General features: G+C 43.3%; 3 protein-coding genes across 4 annotated transcripts; all 3 read right to left on the reverse strand.

The window, feature by feature from the left end:
- Nucleotides 1-339: 339 nt before the first annotated feature.
- Nucleotides 340-3387, reverse strand: LOC146253775 (uncharacterized). The gene is made up of 5 exons (XM_084678562.1): nt 2145-3387; nt 1878-2029; nt 1501-1694; nt 1205-1310; nt 340-629 (listed from the first exon to the last, which is right to left on the reverse strand). The coding sequence occupies exons 2-5, from the start codon at nt 1987-1989 to the stop codon at nt 568-570; spliced, it is 474 nt and encodes a 157-aa protein (XP_084534688.1). The 5' UTR covers nt 1990-2029; nt 2145-3387; the 3' UTR covers nt 340-567.
- Nucleotides 3388-5078: 1691 nt separating this feature from the next.
- lin7b (lin-7 homolog B (C. elegans)) lies at nt 5079-9554 on the reverse strand. Its single transcript, XM_084677181.1, has 6 exons — nt 9239-9554; nt 8169-8287; nt 6748-6819; nt 6392-6601; nt 5907-6070; nt 5079-5768 (listed from the first exon to the last, which is right to left on the reverse strand). Exons 1-6 carry the CDS (start codon nt 9312-9314, stop codon nt 5747-5749), a joined length of 663 nt encoding a protein of 220 aa, XP_084533307.1. The 5' UTR covers nt 9315-9554; the 3' UTR covers nt 5079-5746.
- A 146-nt stretch (nt 9555-9700) lies between these two features.
- Nucleotides 9701-17874, reverse strand: snrnp70 (small nuclear ribonucleoprotein 70 (U1)). Of its 2 annotated transcripts, none has more exons than XM_084677179.1 (10): nt 17671-17874; nt 17130-17283; nt 16963-17025; nt 16755-16809; nt 16602-16666; nt 16349-16411; nt 16178-16259; nt 11885-11986; nt 11578-11677; nt 9701-11329 (listed from the first exon to the last, which is right to left on the reverse strand). In XM_084677179.1, exons 2-10 carry the CDS (start codon nt 17274-17276, stop codon nt 10504-10506), a joined length of 1503 nt encoding a protein of 500 aa, XP_084533305.1. In that variant the 5' UTR covers nt 17277-17283; nt 17671-17874; the 3' UTR covers nt 9701-10503. The 2 variants fall into 2 exon arrangements, with proteins under 2 accessions (XP_084533305.1, XP_084533306.1); XM_084677180.1 differs by lacking the exon at nt 17671-17874 and adding an exon at nt 17531-17649.
- Between the last annotated feature and the right edge of the window lie 1395 nt (nt 17875-19269).

The following is a 19269-nucleotide window of genomic DNA, read 5'->3' on the forward strand; positions in this document are numbered from 1 at the left end:
AGTTGTGAGTCTTGTGTCTAGAGTTGAAAAAGGACATCAAGGTTCTGAAATTAGTGTCAAAGTGATTGTAAAAAACTGTAATCACCAACTGCATCATGAGCACTGTGCAAACTGTGCATCAATTCAAAGCTTTTCTCGAGTTTCATCCTTCTGCCATCGGAGTCGCAATTCCTAATTTCTCCAGTTTTGTGCGTATTCATGGTTCAAAGTGTCTGTGGAGGACTGCACATTCTATTGTCAAGTGTAAAAAAAAAAAAACCTTCTCAAAAGTTTACTTAGAATGTGGAGTACACTGTCTTTTGTGCATAATAACGTATTTTATTTAATGTTGATGGATTTGTTTTAGCATGTCCTTGAACACACAGTTGCTTTTGCATTCAATGCACTTTATGTCTTTGTCTACACAATGGTTATGGTATTAGACATTTTTTTACGGTATCAATATTAAGAATACAAAATAACATATTTATAGAGCTTCATTAGACAGCAACAGTTGGGCAGATCTGCTGAGAACCCTCATTCAGATCTCCCCAGGTTTGTAGTCCTCATCCAAGTCCTAGTCCAGCGTCAGACAATAGAGGACCTGGGAGGTTCTTCTATATCATTGTATTTCCTTGAGATCTTTATTCCTGAATACACATACACACACACATATGCATAAAAAGAAGGTGGTCAGACAGACAGAAAACTGAGTCAGCAGAGCTTCATCTAGTCTTCTGTTTCACTTCCCCTCTGAGAGGGAAACAGCTGCCAGACAAGACGACAAGTATTTAGAGGAAATCTTGGTGGTTTTATAATGAAGCAATAGATCACTGGAGGGTCTGATATGTCACAAATAACCCAACTCGTAAGGCTAAACTTCAACTAGCAACCAAACCAACACTGTTTAAAAGGAAAAACAGGATAAGTAACAGGTTTTGGTTAATAGATCTCAAAATAGCACACTTATATATTATACACTTATTAAATAAAATATTTTCACTATCTACTTCTATATAAGGCGGCCTCCAAGAAAACATGTTAATATTCTGAAACCCAATAAGATCATCTATAGATATTAACTGACAAGGATGTGTCTGTCAGGACTATTTAACACATGTCTACTTTCCAGTGCCTGTGAGAGAAGGAGAGCTGGTCTAATGTTACGACCAGGAAGAGTGGACAAGCAATTGACTGTTTGTTAGAAAAGCATAGGTTCACTCACTGTATATGACTGTAATGACCAGAGCACTCAGGAAGATGATGATGGCCATTCTGACTGTGTTGCCAAGATAACTCTCCAGCTGCCCACTAAGAGGAAACACTGTGCCCTGTCAAGAAGGGACACACAACATAGAGATATCATTACTAGAATTACATTTAGCAATTAGCAATTACATTCCAATTGACACAACAGAATGAGAGACAGGGACATGGAAATATAATGCTGTGTCTCTTCTTGTTCTGAGGGTGATGGAGTTTAATTGACCAGAGTGAGAGAACTGGTTTAGGATATGTTACCTGAATTCTAGGTCTCTTGACCTGGCCCAGTACAGGTCCAGTTATGTGGTCCATCAGAACATGAGCAGGTGTTGTAGTGGATCCAGGTGTCTTAGTGGATCCAGGCGTTGTGGTGAATCTACAACTTGGGGTGACAGGTGTCTCGGAGAGGCGATGGGGGTGTGCAGGTAGAGGAGGTGCTATAAAGGAAACATCTAGAAACACACCACCATGTTAACTACTTTAACACTTCTACATCTACACTTCAAGTTTCTCTTCTCTCTGCTAAAGAACTGGAGTTTGAACTGCAGTTAGAGGCAGAATTATTTGTATTTCAAGATCCAACAATGGGTAAGCCCCATAAACAGGGATGTTCTAGCTATGTTAGTGGTTCTGACCGGTTCTGATGATTAAGTGGACTACATGGGTCTGGTCATTGAAGAGACCCGGTAGCTGCACCCGGCAGTGGTAGAACCCAGCATCTGACTCTCTAATACTAGACATGCTCATGGAGACATCCCCGCTACGCAGTCCCAATGCAAATCGGTACCTGGGGGGAGGGGGGCGAGGGGCAGAAGGGAGGAGAAGAGCAGAGATAAGATTATAGTTAGTCACAGCTCTCTACAACCCTTTCCCCCTATTGTTTCCTCGAGCAACCTCCATACCTATGTGAGCTCCGGTGTGTGACAGCTCGCCCGTTGGTGGAGAGGAGGGTGTGGTGGCATGTGAACAGAGCCGCCTGGGCCCCCCTCCCCCAGCACACCTCCAGACTCGCTTGGATCCCAGCATCGTACCTGCAGGGCAGAATCACCCCTCTACCCCACACACCCACCACAGTTTCCAGGGAGCCACATACACACTCTGCAGGGAACACACAAATGCACAAACTGGGAGTACGATACTATGTCCCGCTCAGGGAAATTTGTCTTGGTCTCTGTGGTGCGTCATAAATGCCTTGACAGTCACAATGACAACAAACAATACATCCTCAGAGCCATAACAGCATCAACCCTTACATAACAGTATTGCACATATCCCATAACATAACACATACACACACCTTGTAATAATACATGCTAAAAGATCACCGTAATGAAGACACTATAACAATTATTACATAGACTTCAGCCTTAAGCAGCATTGAGAAATTCAATGGAAGTTGGAACAAATTAGTTCTTAAAACGGTTGAGTTTGCAGTAAGGGACTCTATATTGCCTTCCCAAGGGTAGCAGGTCATAGTCTGAATGGAGGATGTGATAAAGGTCCCTAACTATTCTCTGGGCTTGCCTAAGAACAGATTGTTCATAAATAGACTGCAAGGTCTGGTAGCTGCTTTATCCAATGACCTTCGTGGCCGTGTGCATCAGACGAGCGAGTTTAGTTTTCAGTTTTGCGGTGAGGTTGCCATACCAGGATGACATCCCATATCTGATTAAACTCTCCAGCAGTGCCTGGTAAAATATAACCATGATGCTTTTGTTCACCCCATATACCCTCAGTTTACGTAGAAAATAAAATATCTGCTGTAGACGAGAACACAAGATATCAACATGCACATGCCAACTGGAGTCAGGAGTCAGATGGCTGAACAGTTAGGGAAGTGGGCTAGTAATCTGAAGGTTTCCAGATTGATTCCCGGCCTTGCCAAACTATGTTGTGTCCTTGGGCAAGGCACTTCACCCTACTTGCCTCGGGGGGAATGTCCCTGTACTTACTGTAAGTCGCTCTGGATAAGAGCGTCTGCTAAATGACTAAATGTAAACTAAAAGTGTCATCTATGTAAACTCCAAGATATTTATAAGAGCTGACTTACTCAATGGGTGAGTTGTGTATAATGACAGGGATATGATCCCCTACTGATCTTCGGTCTAAGACCAACTCTTTAGTTTTGATAACATTCAGAGTGATTGTCTTCTTTCTACACACACAAAAGATTGATAACTTATTTAATCACACTACTGTTCAATAGTGTTTCCTACCATTCCCTGATCAATGTAATCCCTCCAGCAAGACCTTATCCTAGTCTTCCATATAACACATACCTGCAGTCAGAGAGATGCTGATGAAAAGGCAAAGAGGAAAATGCATGTTTTCCAGATAGTAACACATCCAGACAGATACACTGTTAAGTGAAACTACACTTCCCCTTTTCTGCACAGTTTATTTATACCGTAAAGAAAAATGACAGAAGTGCAGTCTGGGATAGGCTGTAATTAAGGCACAGGATGGAGGTGTACACAAATTTAATTGACATCAGTTGAGGTTGATACATTTTTGAGAGGAAAGCAGAAGATCAATCAAAAAAAAAGTAATTGGTTGAAATAAACCTTTATCAAATATCTGTATCATTTAAAACGTTTTTTTCTCTGTTCTTTGAAGAAGAAATTCTGTTGTTCTAAAATTATATATAGGGTGTCAGATGGCTGAGCGGTGAGGGAGTCGGGCTAGTAATCAGAAGGTTACCGGATTGATTCCCCGCCGTACAAAATAATGTTGTGTCTTTGGGCAAAGCACTTAATTAACCCTACTTGCCTTGGGGGGAACGTCCATGTACTGCAAGTTGCTCTGGATAAAAGCGTCTGCTAAATGACTAAATGTAAATATATAGGCCTAAACTCTGTTGTCAAATGAACCCCTTTGTCAATCAGTTTTTAAGTCAGCAAATCACTTCCCAGTATTAAAAGGGCACACAACTCACTCCATGAATTTGTTCAGTAGTCTACACTTTAGCCCTATATTTCAGGGATTTTATTTACATTGCTTAGCTCCTCAGCTTGAAGCAAAAGCACCAACCCCCAACGCTTCAGCTTGAAGCAAAGGCCCGTGATGGATCTTGATGGTACTGCATTTCCATTTTGGCACCCGGCTCATTCCAGTGATTTTATTCTACTAGTACACACAGTGCCTGTGATGCAGTCAGTGATTAAGATGTCGGTGAAACACACAACTACAGATTCCTTTAAGTATAAATAGTGCATAGTGCCTGTGATAAAAATGGTGGCACATACACACAGATTCCTGGAATTATACATAGTGCAGTGCCTGATGATGCAGCTGGTGATGACAGTTCTTCTCAGTGGCTTTGGTAGCTACATTTCTTAGATCACAATTGAAATTCTGTAATCTCTAAAGTACTTGCTTAACCTACACATCTTTTCTAGTCAAATTTCCAATGCTGTGGTAGCCTACATTCATGCAAATTATTATTTAATGTCGAAATGCTTATCAAGACCGTCAGTCCCAGCACTGCACTCTGTTGCGTCTGGGTCTTTAGTTGAGCATGGGAAACTAAACCCACTCAAATTGGTACACACACATTTCTGACATTGGTGATTTAACTCCAGTCAAAACATCCAAAATCAAGCTCAAAATACTCGCTTTTTCATAGAATAATCTTTGACGAATTTCACTAAATTTTAAACTAATCCGAAATGGGGAAATATGCCCCACAGGTTTAAAATAGGACTGATGTCAGTGGCAAAGTATTCCATTATATGGTCTCATGGTCAGAGGAGCCAACATTTACTAATTCATTTGGGAAAATCTTCCTCTTCCTCTTTAAGTACAAAGAGGAATTCAAATAAATGAAGGTACTTCACTGCTGTAAACCATACCAGGCTTTATTTAATGAATAAATACACTAACAAATACTTAAACATAAATAGTCATATTAATGCATTGGAATTCTCATTTAGGATCAGTCTTTATTTCATGAATAAATAAAGTAAATAAATAAACATAAATAGTCAAATTAATACCTTGGAATGCTTATCTAGGATATGTCAGAAGTTGCTCCAAAATCACTACCGAGGTCCAACCTCGTAGTTACACATAGTACCTCTACCTTGAGCGCTACCTCTCTATTCTTGACTTTGAAATATTTTGCTTTCAAAGTAAAGTGTTGTACAGAATAATCTCATATAGTACAGTAAACAGACCTATGTACTATACTACATCCACCATGCTAACTCAGCTCTCCTTGGATCTTACACTGAACACATTATGCTCTGGAACTTTGGGGGGGTGGGGGGGGGGACACTGGGGGGGGAAATGATTGGTTTAAGGTTCAAATACAGAGTCTCTACTTAGGGCCTAAATAGGGAGGGCAAAGACAAGTCACAGTCCATGGCTAAATTGGAACTTTTCACAAATATAGTAAGTCTACATCGGCTACTTTGGTTTCTTCCTTCTTGTCTGAGGTCAGGCTTCCTATTGGAGAAAGGTACTAAGGTAGGCGGGCTGACAAGCTTAGTTGAGACAATAGTGGCTAGCCCCGGGATTCCAGAGACCTGTTTGGGAAAAAATAGAGTTTTATGCTCAATGCAGAGGTTGTGTGTCTGTGTTTATGAGCGCAAGCTTTGAATGTACTTGCTTGCTTACATACAGTATGTGCATGTATGGTTTGGTGTCTGTGTGGCTTTTCTCACGAGTAGCTTGTGTGCTGCTGGCGTCTCCTGGCACTTCTCATCTTTTCAAAGCGGGCTTCCATCTCCTCCAGCACCTTGGGTGTGTACCTGACCACCAGCTTCACTGAGCCCTGCGCAGCCTTCAGCAGCTCCACCGCCTTCTCATGGTGCTCCCCTTCAACACTCTGAACACATACACACACACACATATCACAAGGAAAAGTTGGCACATTAAACAAAGGGATTATTGTTGCAGTTTCAAAGTCAATAGACAATATAAATCCACACTCGTAAAACGGAGGAATTATCATCTTAACCAAATTTGGTCCATACTCTAAAGGTTCAGCTAAAGCTGAGGCCACGTTACACACTGTCCAAAGCCAATTAGGTAACGATTTGGGGTCGGGCAGAGTTGTTTCAGTTCAGAGAAGCTGCATTTAATGTGGCTTTAGGCCCGCCATCTTGGCTTGTGAATCAGACACGTGACTGCTCTTCTTTTCTCATACCACTCCATTAACGGATAGCAGCTGGTCACCCCTCTTCAGCCCGCCCTGTCTGTCGGCCACACCTCCAGGGATAACTCTAGAGATGTAGATGGGCGAGTTCTGTTCCTTGCCACCCATGATGTTGAAGCCCAAGCCCTCCTCTGTCTTGGGGAGCTCCACCACTCGTGGGTGGGCGTGGCCTTCGCTGGCCGCAAATGCTGCCACTGTTGCCTGTTGCAGGACCATGAATGGAGGAGGGGTAAATGTACTTAATTATATACTTACGGAATTGTATATTTAGGCGTGACTTTTGGTAAAAGCATCTGCTAAATTAATCAAATTAATGTAAATAAAAATTGAGTGTGTGCAGTCAATACCTTAGCCGTTGCCTGGGCCCGTACTTCGGGCCCTCCTACAATGTCGAGAGTGTCATAGAGCTGTTCATACACCTGACAGAGAGCAGAAGGTAATCAGAGAAGGAAGGATTCAATCAAGGTCACAATTACTAACACCGCAAACATGTTAGAACAGTGTGAAAACAGCACATTGCTTCCTCTTTTCCTTGACATCATCTCTGATCTGCCATTAAAACATGGGTTTAGTCACATGCCCCAAGTCTAAATCCAGTCATACCATACCAGTGATTCTTGAAATGCAGTGAGGAAGGAAGGTTGCAATTGGACTGTTTCTGACTTTAAAGAGCATAAGTCTTGTGTTTTGTTTTTCAATGATGATGTTGCAATACCCCAAAAAACAGTGAGTCTAATCCCGAAATGAATTGATATAAAATGAAGGATACAGAACAGCAGGAAACAGGACACATTACTGCAAAATACAAGTAAGTAGCAAGCATTGACATCCAGCACAAGGGTAGCCTTTCACACACGCAATTAAGGGCATGAGTCATAATGGCTTTTGGGTCATTTAAGTGAGTGAGGTAAATTGGGGCTGAAAGTTTCTTGTCCACACTTGGCAGAAACACTTGTCATATTATTTTATTTTTTCACACCACGACTTCAGTGTCCACAGATTAGTCATAGGACAAACAAGAGCAATTTTAGTCGACAGTGGAGGGGTGTGGCGTTCTTATGAAGTCAGACATCCGTCTGTCAAAATCCTGAAGTGTGCGGACGACACCACCCGCATTGGGCTCATCTCTGGTGGAAACAAGTCTGATTATAGGTGGGAAGATTTTTAAGATTGCTATATGTATGCACCTTCCTGCCAAAGCAAATTCCTTGTCTGTGCACATTTTCATGGCGATTAAAACCCATTCTAAATCTGATTCTGAACTGAGGTACAGAGTAAAGTGGACATTAAAGTCAAACACAAGGTTTAGTACACTAGCTCCATCAATTCCAAATGATCTGATATTCCAACAGAATTGCTTTTACATGTTGCTTCTTTCTGACAGTATGCCTTCATTAATTGTATTCAATGAGCATATTTTATTCATAAACTTGGGATAGGTGTGATGCGTGTATAAAATTGCCATTGGCATTTTCCTAGGCTGCCACAATTTTTCTACATAAAAATTTGGTACACCACTAATAACAATCAAACATACTGAAAAGCTCTGCCAGGACGGACACTTCAAAAAATTAATGGTGACAAAACATTTGTATACATCAAGTGTAATAAGTGAGGACCTGTAGAGATTATTGCAGCTATTCTTCGCTTCTACTCACAGTATACCATGGGACAAAATTAGCCTTGTTGCCACATTTCCCCATAGATAGGGTAGATTTTAATGAATGGAAGTTTGCTTAGCAAAATTGTTCACAGAAATGTGTCATACCTCTCTGATAGCAGCACAGAACTTGCTTTGCAGGACCCTCTGCAAGGCCTGGAGCTTGGGAGGAGGAAGCTCCCCGCTCCTCTGCAGTCGGTCCAGAAGTTCAATCACCCGACATACGTCTGAGAAAGAGGGGTGTGGAGGTTGAATAGTCTGTATAGAGGTGGCACATTTATCAACATTTAATCTCTCATGCAATGTGTGTTCAACTGCTGAATGGAGGTATTTAAAAAAACACTTATTAATCCCCTACGAGTGCCTTTTTGAGGTGACCACATTACAGTGAGGGGTTGTTTATGATAATTGGCCAGGTGCATGTGTAACTTTGAGCGTGAGGAATCCCCCAAATCATAAAAGGATGTACTAAGACAGAAATCAGGGTGTTTACTCTTTCAATACATGTACACCAACTAGAGGTTCAAATCCCTTAAAAGCCTGGTGCTTTGCTTGCTTGTTTGATGGTTTTCACCCTCTTGATTTGACTTGAATCTGATTTAGATGTTCTATTACAAACACGTGTCCATGAGGATCAATTTGGACTGTAGTTTGGAAGATTAAATGAAAACAGGACATTGGGGTATCTTTTGATACCAGCTGTCAATTATTAGTATGATACTGAATACCCATTTGGAACATTGCATGGAGAGCAGAGTGGAAGTGCCTTCGGGTCTGAGCTGAGGCATACATTGTGTGCCGGGCAAAACAGCAGCTAAATGTTAATGTATCATCGAATTTAAATAAATCATGGTCGTAAATTAGATATTGCTCATCCACTTCAATAAGCAGGGGGCATAGATCATAAAGTTACTTGTTCTACAATAATACATAAAAATTGGAGGTCGAGGCAGGGAGCTTTACTTTGAACCAAAGCAGCAGTGTATAAAAACATGACCCAACAAAACGTGCGATTGTAAGTGTCCTTCGAGTTGCTAATCCGCAAGGGTCGTGATGACGATAGAGAAGGCACCAAATGAAATATCACTAATCACTTACACGTAAGATATGCCTCCCTAAAGCTATGTAAATATGACCCAAAACATTTGTCGGGTAATGTACTTTGCAGTCTACTTTACCCCTTTCTAGGCAGAGAGGCTCTGTCATCGTCGCCATGTCTGTTTCCTTTCCGGAGTGGTAATAGGATGACATCATTGAGGCCCCGTGTCTGGCACTGCGGTGAAGGGGTTGGACGTTTCACAACCGGTCAGGATTGGTGAGCGAAGAGCAGATTTAAGATGATTTTCTTATCTGTTATCCGTCAAATCTGACGAGAACGCCCAATTTTAAAATGGATGAAACGACTAGTTGCAATATTTTGGTATTTCGTCTGAGAGCCTAGGAGAAGCGCTTGCATGTCTCGCTGGTACCGAATGAAGTAAAAACCCACTGCGACTTGCTACGTAACAAAAATAAAAGGATTTGATTCGTCCGCGTTAATGAACTCGCTCTTCTCATTTCAAATTTTTAAGGGTTTTAACTAAGGTTACTAATCCAAACAGAAACGCATTCAATTTCATCAATTATGACACAACGCATAATTTTAAATTATAAAAAATCCCATTTATTTCGACAGAATAAAGATCAACAGAACAAATTCCATTCAGGTCAACGGAACAAATTCCATTCAGAAGAACTCCCCCTCCATGCTACTTTACTGAAGAAAAAAAAAAAAGATAAGCAATTTTCCTTTCATTTTTAACAACGGTGTACTTGCATGTCAAGGAATATGGGCCTCATTATGTGACAGATGATATTGTGGTAGACAAGGCTTCCTAAAGAAAGACCTTGCATGACAAAATATGGCTACAGCCTCACAGAATCATAAAGTTCTACACATTGGTTAGGGAAAAGATCAAGTCTTTTCAATTTAGTGCCTCCCCCCCCCCCCCCCCAACACGCACACACAAAAGGCAACCAAGATTGAAATCTACACCATTTAACCAATTGACTAATCCAGACAAAATGCATTTGGTGGGACAATACTATGTTGAACTTTCCAGGCAATCAGTTAGACTACAAATTCACAAAGCAGAAAATGACCATGCCACAGTTGGTTTTGAGCAAGTCCGAAAAAAGGACCTTGGGCACTCTTCTAGCTTTCTAATGAGCAAAGTGTCATTGCTGTGGGAAACCTTGGTTTTATGCGCAAAAAAAGGGTAAAGAAAGGGATCCTGTCTAACTTTGAAATGGCCTATACATTCCTATGCCTAGACTGCCCCAGTGGTTGTTACACTATTGAAGCATCATCCAAAATAGTATCATTCCAAGAAAAGGACAAAAAGAAAAAGTACAGCTTTAAACAAAATACAATAAAAAGACATTGGCCAAGTCAACCCAGCTCTCAGTACTCATCTGCAGGGGGCTCAATCTTGTAGCCATTCTCATTGGAGACATAGCCTTCACCTGACTGCACAGACTCTTGGTCCATCATCATACCGTCTTGGCTGTTGTCTTCCAGCTGGGGTGGCGCCTCACCTTCCTCACCATTGCCCATGCCATCCTGGGAACCCATGTCGTCTCTCTGAAGGAGAGATGCATGCCTGTCCTCCCTGCGTTCCCCACCTCCCCTCTCCCTGTCTCCACGGTCTCTCTTGTGCTCCCTGTCTCGTTCCCTATCCCCCCTGCGCCGTTCACGGTCTCTGTCGCGGTCCTTGTCCCTGTGACTGCGCCTCTTGTCCCGGTCTCGTTCCCTCTCCCTGTCCCGCTCTCTCCCACGCTCCTCACCCACCTCGCCCCCCTCCTCACCACCACTAGGATCCTCCGGCATCCTGTCCCCTCCCTCACCCGTCATGCCTTCTCCCAGACCTACGACGACTTCTTCCCCATCTCCACCCTTGGGCCTCTCCCTGTCCCTCTTTCGCTCTCTGCTGCGGCTCCTCCTCTTCCTTTCTCTGTCGCGGCTCCTTTCCCTGCTGCGGCTGTCATCTCCTACCCCCCCACGCTCCCTCTCTCTCTCCCTACGCCTGCTGCTGCCACCTCCGCTGCCACCATCCTCCACAGGACCCCCTAAGCCTACAGCAGGGACCCTCTCCCGGGAGCGGGAACTGCGGCCACCACGGCGGCGCTCGCGAGAGCGGGACCTCCGTCTCTCGCCACGCTCCTTGTCTCTTTCACGCTCACGGCTGCGCTCTCTCCGGTCGCCAACGCCACGCTCGCGCTCTCGTTCCCTGAGGTGGAGAAAAAAGGGATTGAGATTGTCACCTCCCTATCTGCTTGCAAAATGCTCAATGCTTCTATTCCAAGTGAGGACAATTTCAATTGAATGGGCCTGGATTGAACATCTGCTTTTGATCCCCTGCTCAGGAATCCACACATTCACTTATCCAATCATGTCTCAAGAAGCAAGGGCTCAAAGAGTTTCACTGGGACCATGGGTGTCATTGTTCTCACAGTGTCCCAATGTGTTGCTACTCACCCTCCGATGGGACGGTCGTCGTATCGAGAGGCATCGTCCCGTCCAGAGTGCTTGATGTTGACATCGGCCCCGCCTCTCCTTGTGCCACCCAGTCCTCCGCCTAATTGGTGACAAAACAACAATGTCAAGAGATCATTTCAACAGCTATGATAATGCTCTTTTTTTTCTTAAACACAAGACCCAGTTCTGTTTCTAAATAGGATTTGTGCCAGGTCAGTTTATATTCCAGCCCAACAGTGATACCCCATCTCTCAGCAGATGACTTCAGTAGACTCACGCTAATCCTTATTCCCCTCCCCATACTCACCGAGCCTGCGAGGGTGCCATCCCTTCACAGTGCGGCCCCTCTCCACATCCACCAGCACCCTCCTGCCGTCTATCTTCTTCCCATCCGCATGTTTGTAGGCAGCTAGAGGGAGGAGGGGGGGAGAATGAAGTGACTGTGGCTTTTTGTGTCACGGTGGCCAAGGAAGCAAGACTCCATGATTATACTGACCAGGAGCAGGTGAAGGCCCAGCGAGCAGCTCTCTGGGTGAAAAAAGCAGCTGGAAGGCACTGTTAACAGACCACCTCTGCCCTCACCCATAGAGGGTCTGGTACTACATTAGACTTACACTTGGTATTCAAATAGGATGACAGTCTTGAGGTTTAAAAAAAGTTATAACTGCCCTCCTCCATCCAAGAAATGCCAAAAGATGAATTACACCGCTGTAGGTCATTTCAGGCCAAACAGAACAAAGAATCTGTAAACGCTCAATGAATCTTACATGAACAGCATTAATTCTCTAATTTAACAATAACGATACACTGGGGTGAAACCCCTAGGGCATTATTATTTTGGACCATAAAATTAAATCAGTGACATTAGATTCCTGGTTGTATCTGGGGAAAATGAGACCCAGCTTGGTTCCTGTAGATAACCCACTGGCCTGGTCTCAGCACACATTGAATGTCCACGCAACTTAGCACCATCTAAAAATGTAATGACCAAAGCCACACAAAACCCATGACTCTGAAAATTATTTGTGAGGATTATATTGAGCTTCACTGCAAACATAATTACATGTTATACAACACTATTTATGGGTTTTAACATAAAAATGATACATTTTTCATCTACTTCAAAATGACATGGGATTAATACATTTGGTAATTGCACATTGTCACCATTCACATTGTGAACATTGTACAGTTGGCAGTAGGCTCTTGTGGACAGACCTACCCGCTAGAAATCCCATAAAACTTTTCATTGATTCACTTTGGTGGCCATAAACCTCCTAAAAAATGTATTAACCTTTAGGCATGCTATTGAAAGTAAGCCAGGGGATCTGCCATCTGCATTTACTTAGCCCACAATATTGCATTGTAGATGTCCTCGCAACCCCAACAGCCAGCCTTTTCAGTCCATATTTGGGCCCATATAAAACACAGCCCATTTGAATTGGGTTTCCAAGTTCGAGGAAGAGATACACCCACATGTGCAGCTGCTGTGCATGTTAACTGATGCGTTCCAAACTGCACCAGACCTCTTACCACGGTGAACTACTGGAGGCAACAGGCAGCAACCTCACTCACCACTGCATACCTCACATCATTTCGGTGATAAATTGGAATTCAACAACACATTATATGGCTAATAAACACGCTGTAGGTGTTTAGGTACGGTATGTGCAGCAACGCAATCTTGGCTTTCTAACACCACTCTTGCTGACTAATACCACACCCACCCCTCCTGGTTAAACCAGAAATAAAACACTACTCACGTGTTGGGTTTTACAGTAAGTTAAAATTTACTTGATAAAAGCCAGTGTACAGGGACTTGCATAACGAGCAAGTCTTCACACACAAACTTCGCCTGTAATACATGCTTCTACTTAAGTAGATGGGAACAAACTGGGCTGCCTTACATACAACCCTTGTGTTATAAGTTAAAATGTCATTTAGTTTCTGTGCTGTGTGAATAGTCTTTGTCCTCCTGCATATGTTTTACCTTCAAACTACCTTACCACCACCTGGATACGCGAACAGTTTTGGGAGTTCCCATCCGGAGCTTATGGCTTCCAATTGCCAGTCAATACTGGAGTCTCCTTCTGCCAATGCCAGATTCCCACCAGTCACTGCCTTCAGTCTGAATCTCAAACTCACGTGCACACACACACACACCCTTTTCTGCACAGATACAGTCTTGGGATCCATTTCTCACGACCGAAGAATTCAGTGAGCTCACTGGTCTGCTCAGCAGCGGTCCTCCAGGAAACGGCCCGGAGGAAACCCAGCGGGACTGGCCTTAACGCTACCTTCGCATCTCCAATTAGCGGGCCTTACCCAAACCCCTCACTTGTATTTCCAATCAAAGGGTCTTACCAGAACCCTTCCATTTAACAGCAAATCAAGAGGGCCTTACCGGTACCCCCTTCTTATAGTAAGTAGGTGAAACTATCACAACACTGGGGGCCTTACCGTAACCCCCCATATGCTGACTTGCTAGGAAGCCTCTGTCCATTAAAATAGCAGGGCCTTACCAAAACCCCTCACTCCTAACCAGATGTTTGTCTTACCACAAACCTTCACATTCTCTTCAGAAAACCTCTCAAAAAGGAGTCACATTACCACAACCCATGAACATCTCAAAACAAGATACTAAATATAAATCTAAACCAAATGTGTGAAAATGACATGTGTAGTGTATCCTCAAATATATGCATGACTGTATTTCCAATTATTGTTTCCATTTCCAGGACTTGCCCAAGTCCGTTACCTAGCCGTTTCAGATATGTGGGTGATATAACTGCCACCTCCTCTATCCTTTCAACTTATGGATACGGGTGCAACTCTGCCTTGACCATCTGCTCTATTTAATCATGAAGTGGGTAAATGTATGAATATGTGGTCTACCAAGATGGTCCAGTCCCCTCGTATGCCTATTATATCAAAGCCAGCTCAGACTTAAGGTTAGCTAACCCTAAAAATGCTAGTGAATCTGTGTCTTCCACTTGTGTATTTAAGGGAAATCAATACACCAGAGGTGGCTTTAATACAAAAGGCGCACACATTGGACGCTAATTATATTCTATTGTCCTGGGATGCATTCAATGGTCAAAGCTCAAAGCTCTGTTCTTTACCAATGTGAAATGCAGTCACGAAACAAGCTTCAAAAAATGAGCTTCGCCCATTGAACATGGCTCCTCTTCCCTACGTAGGAGATGGAGGGTGGAAAGAAATCTTACCCATCATACAAACCCATTATACCAACCATATACTGAGCTGTGGTAGTAGGGTGTTGATGTATCATAACCATCATCATCTGCAAGCCAGCTCTGGCCAATAGCCATCACAGATAGGCGGCTGCAGTGGCAATGAGAACAACACACAGTTAATACACTGCATAGCCCGACATACCCCTCAAAGTCAAACCCTCACCTGAGTCATAGCTTCCAAAAGGGGTGGGCAACCCTGGTCTGGGAGAAGCCAGCTACTCCCTGGTTGGTCATATGGACATCCCAGAACCAATCGTCACCAAAAACATTTTATCACTTGAAAAAGCCACCACAACATCCCGTTGCTGCATTTGTATAATTATGAAAGTGAATTGGCCGCTTGGCCATGGTTCTAGAAATGCTGGTTCACCATGACCAGGGTTGAACACCACTGAGGAAAGCTTTTACAACCTAGCAAACAGCATAACAGAACAAGTAAGAGTTTACGAGAGGCCAACTTAACCTTACTATTCTGAATAGGCTTCTGTCGAGGCTTGATGAGCATTGCATGACCTCCAGCTTACCATGGTGGTCCAACAGGAACACACACTCTCACTTTGCCCTGTGGCAGGCAAATGCATTTGTATTTGTCTATCAATTTGTGTACATTATTTATATTACGAGTTCATGATAACCCAACCCACCCACCTCATTTGACCCCCACTGAAAGGCCCAACTAAAGGTGCCATGGATGAGACCTACTACACGTGCAGTAAGTGAGCATGCACCACAAATACAAACAACAGACACGTCACTCACTCAACCCAAAGTCCTTTAGTGAACAGGGGAACGACTAGCAAGGTGTCACACATAAGGAAAGAATCAGGGTTTGTTTAGTTCTATTGCCGTCTTTCCTTCCGATGTGTTCCACCCAAGGCACACAACAGGTTACATTTGAGCTTTTCCTGCTTTCAATGAGAATTCAATCAACTAGGGGCCCTGTCATGTCGGAGGCAATAAATCTAACCTGAACAGATTGAGGTGGTATTCATCTTAGGCCTTGGTCCCACTAAGACGATGTGGTGCTAATAGGTATTAGCTCAGTAATGGAGCATTTGACTGCAGATCAAAAGGTTGCAGGTTCAAATCTATTGTCGCTTTGCATGAAACCGTCTGCTAAATTAACACATTAGAATTATGTTAAGACAGCATGTATACAGGTTGAGCCATTTCTGCAGCATCAAAACCTGTTGTCAATAACCCCACTCGGGGGTTAGAAAATACCTTGTGCAAAGCTTCAGAAATATTATCAGACCTATTGACATTTTTTACACACCTTTTCTCCCACCATTACATGACGAGGGCAAGAAGGGGGAGATTCGCTGCTGTCTGACAGTACTCACAGTGCATGTCTCTCTCGTGTTCATACTCGATGAAGGCGTAGCCTCGCGGCTTCCCCGTTCTCTTGTTGTAGACAATGTATATCTAGGGGGTGGAAAACAACAGGAGTGAGACTACATAAAGGGATAAAGGGGAAAACAAAATCTACTCCAAGATCGGAGACTAACACGTACCCGTTTGATGGGCCCGTAGACCTCAAATTCGCGGCGAAGCTTGGATTCTGTGGTGTCGTAGTTCTGCAAAAATGACAAAGCATTCATTTGATGTACGAAGATGGAACCACACACAAACTCAGTGTGCCAATGACCCATGTAATGGTGACAAATACAGTCAGTCCAGGTCTTTTACACACCAGTACACTGTGCCAAATTAGGGTTATACCAAATGAACTGCGAAAAGAACCAATCTCTTCATTATTAAACCTACCACTCGGGCCACAAAAAGAGTCTTGAAAGCATCCCCTTGCGCATTCGGGTCATTGTGAGGATCCCCTGAATAGATTAAGCAAAGGAAACAATATTCAATCGACCAGTTCTAATGATCAACAAACACAAGTCAGTTTAATTGTGTAAAACATACAAAGCTTGAGCTCTGTCTCCACAACAGTCTGGCGCCTCTCGATCTTCTCTCTCCTCTGTGAACAAAGCACATTTTGACAATAGACATAAACAGGTTGCTCGAACAGGCATGAAGTCTCTGTATTTGCTTTTAATTGGTTTAGTTTTGTGTCTACACCAAGTTTAAATATACAAAATCCGGGCAACAAAAGACAATGAGCATACTCTACCTTTCTCTCCAACCGCTCGTCACGAGTCTCTGCCCTAGTGGGTGGAGGTGCATCTCTTGGGTCCTGGCAGACACAAGACAACAGATTTGCATGCAACTCTGAAGATCACACTATAAACCAGTGTAAAATATAACTTTTAACTAGATAAGATTAAACATTGGTTGTACCTCAAAGTGCCTGATGAAGGGCGCAATGCCGCAGTAGGGCTGGTTATGATGTTTCTCGTGAGGAAGTTTCTCCAATTGAGGCAAAAAGGGTATGGGATCCCGCGGCGCAAACAGGGCCAGCAAGTTGGGAGGTAGAAACTGAGTCATCCTTCACCTGTAAAATAAAAAAATAGAACCATTAACCCAGAATCGAATATCCCTACACCTCGACAAGAGCTAGAGGTAGGATGGTGGCTCACGAAACCTAATATACAACCCAAGTAGCAGTTGCAGCGGTAGCAGTTGACTAGCTTGCCACCTAACTACATTGTTGTACGAACGAGCAAAATGAGCTACAGTATATATAACATTAAAAAACACAAATAACAGATCACATTAGGAATGCTTATAATAATTCTCACAATATCATAGTTAATTAACTATTTCAGGTTCCTCTGTCGGTATCGAGCTTGGTATTCCTAGTAGCTCGGAAGCATTCGCATATTAAACAACAGGCCTCGTGCATAAATAGCAATGCTGTTAGCAGCCTAGCATGCCGTACCTCAACTCTTCATTCAATTGCTAAAAACAACGTTAGCCCAAAGCAGGCGACGCAAAATCACAGTCGTTTTCTCTCCCTATCAAAAACAGCCACAATCATTTAAATAACTAAATACCAAAGAAATATCAAATGTTTAACTAGTATGGGTGGCTGGTAGGAAACACTGAAGCCAAGCGTATTCGAGTTAAAATGGCGGGCCACCGTACATCGACTACGCTTGGTGATTGGTTGATCCCGCCCCGTGATTTACGACACTTTGCGACAAAAAATTCATTTGATGTCAACCCAGTTATAACCAGCCAGGCCTGGCCAGGCCCCCGCCCCTTGGCTTGAAGCAACGGCCCCGGTGGATGTAGGTGGTATTGCAGCAATCGGGATTCGTTCAAGGGCGATCTATCCATAACAACATAAGATTAGTTTTAGATTTGTAAGACTATAGGGACAAAATTGAAGATGAGGGTTTTATTCTGTTTTTACACTTTTGTGAAGCATTTGACAGGGTGGAACATCATTTTATTTTAAAAGCATTGGAACATGTGGGTTTTGGTGAACATTTTCAGGTGATAGGAATGTTGTATGATGATATAAATAGTTCAGTACTATTAGAACTGGGTAAATCAAAAGATTTGAGGTGAGGAGGGGAATTAGGCAGGGATGCCCGGCCTCACCTCTTCTCTTCATTATGGCTACAGAACTATTGGCAATTAGGATAAAGCAAAATTACAATATTCAACAATTGAATGTACTGGGAAGTTCATTGGTTATAAGTCAGCTGGCAGATGACACAACCCTTTTCCTTAAGAATGCTGCACAGATACCATCATCTTTGGAAGCCATTTCGGTCTTCTCAAAGGCCGATAGCCGATTTACCTGGAGCTGAATGCAGACGCTCTTATCCAGAGCGACTCACAGTAAGTACAGGGACATTCCCCTGAGGCAAGTACGGTGAAGTGCCTTGCCCAAGGACACTACGTCATTTTGGCTCAGCCGGGAATCGAACTGGCGACCTTCAGATTACTAGCCCAAAACGGGCCCTGATCTCTTACTTTCTGCACTCTAGAAGTGTCTCTCCCTATTAGGATTTTGGCATTCTTATCGAGCTCTGGGATGCAACTAGCTATGGCTTTTAGATGCTGGTGATGAATAGCTACCTCTGGGTATTTCCATCCTGTTGTCGAGAATGTGATTGCACTCTATTAGTGGTGGTAGAGAAAGACTGACTTCACCATTCAATGGCTCTATTTGAAACCCGTCTGCTTCTCTCCCTGACATATCTATGAGTCCAGAACAGGTTCGGAGTGAATATGGCATGCTGGGGCTCTGCATATCAAACAACCCAAAGAAGTCCGACTTGGCCAGTTAGCAGTTGCTCTGGTCGTCGAGCATGTGTACATCTTTACAGCTCTACCTCGCTGTCCTAGCAGATACACATTAACTAAGCAGATCTTAGCACATGATCTAGCTGCTTGGCCTTTACCACACACCTCAGTACAGAGACGAAAATATGTGCAATATTACATTACCTATTAGACTATAACATTAACCTGCTCCGAAATATAGGGTTAGCACTTTGTGTTCAGACAGACCTGCCCCCACTGC

Source organism: Hypomesus nipponensis, chromosome 17, assembly GCF_054491055.1.
Source record: "Hypomesus nipponensis isolate SF chromosome 17, ASM5449105v1, whole genome shotgun sequence".
In the NCBI taxonomy this organism is placed as follows: domain Eukaryota; kingdom Metazoa; phylum Chordata; class Actinopteri; order Osmeriformes; family Osmeridae; genus Hypomesus; species Hypomesus nipponensis.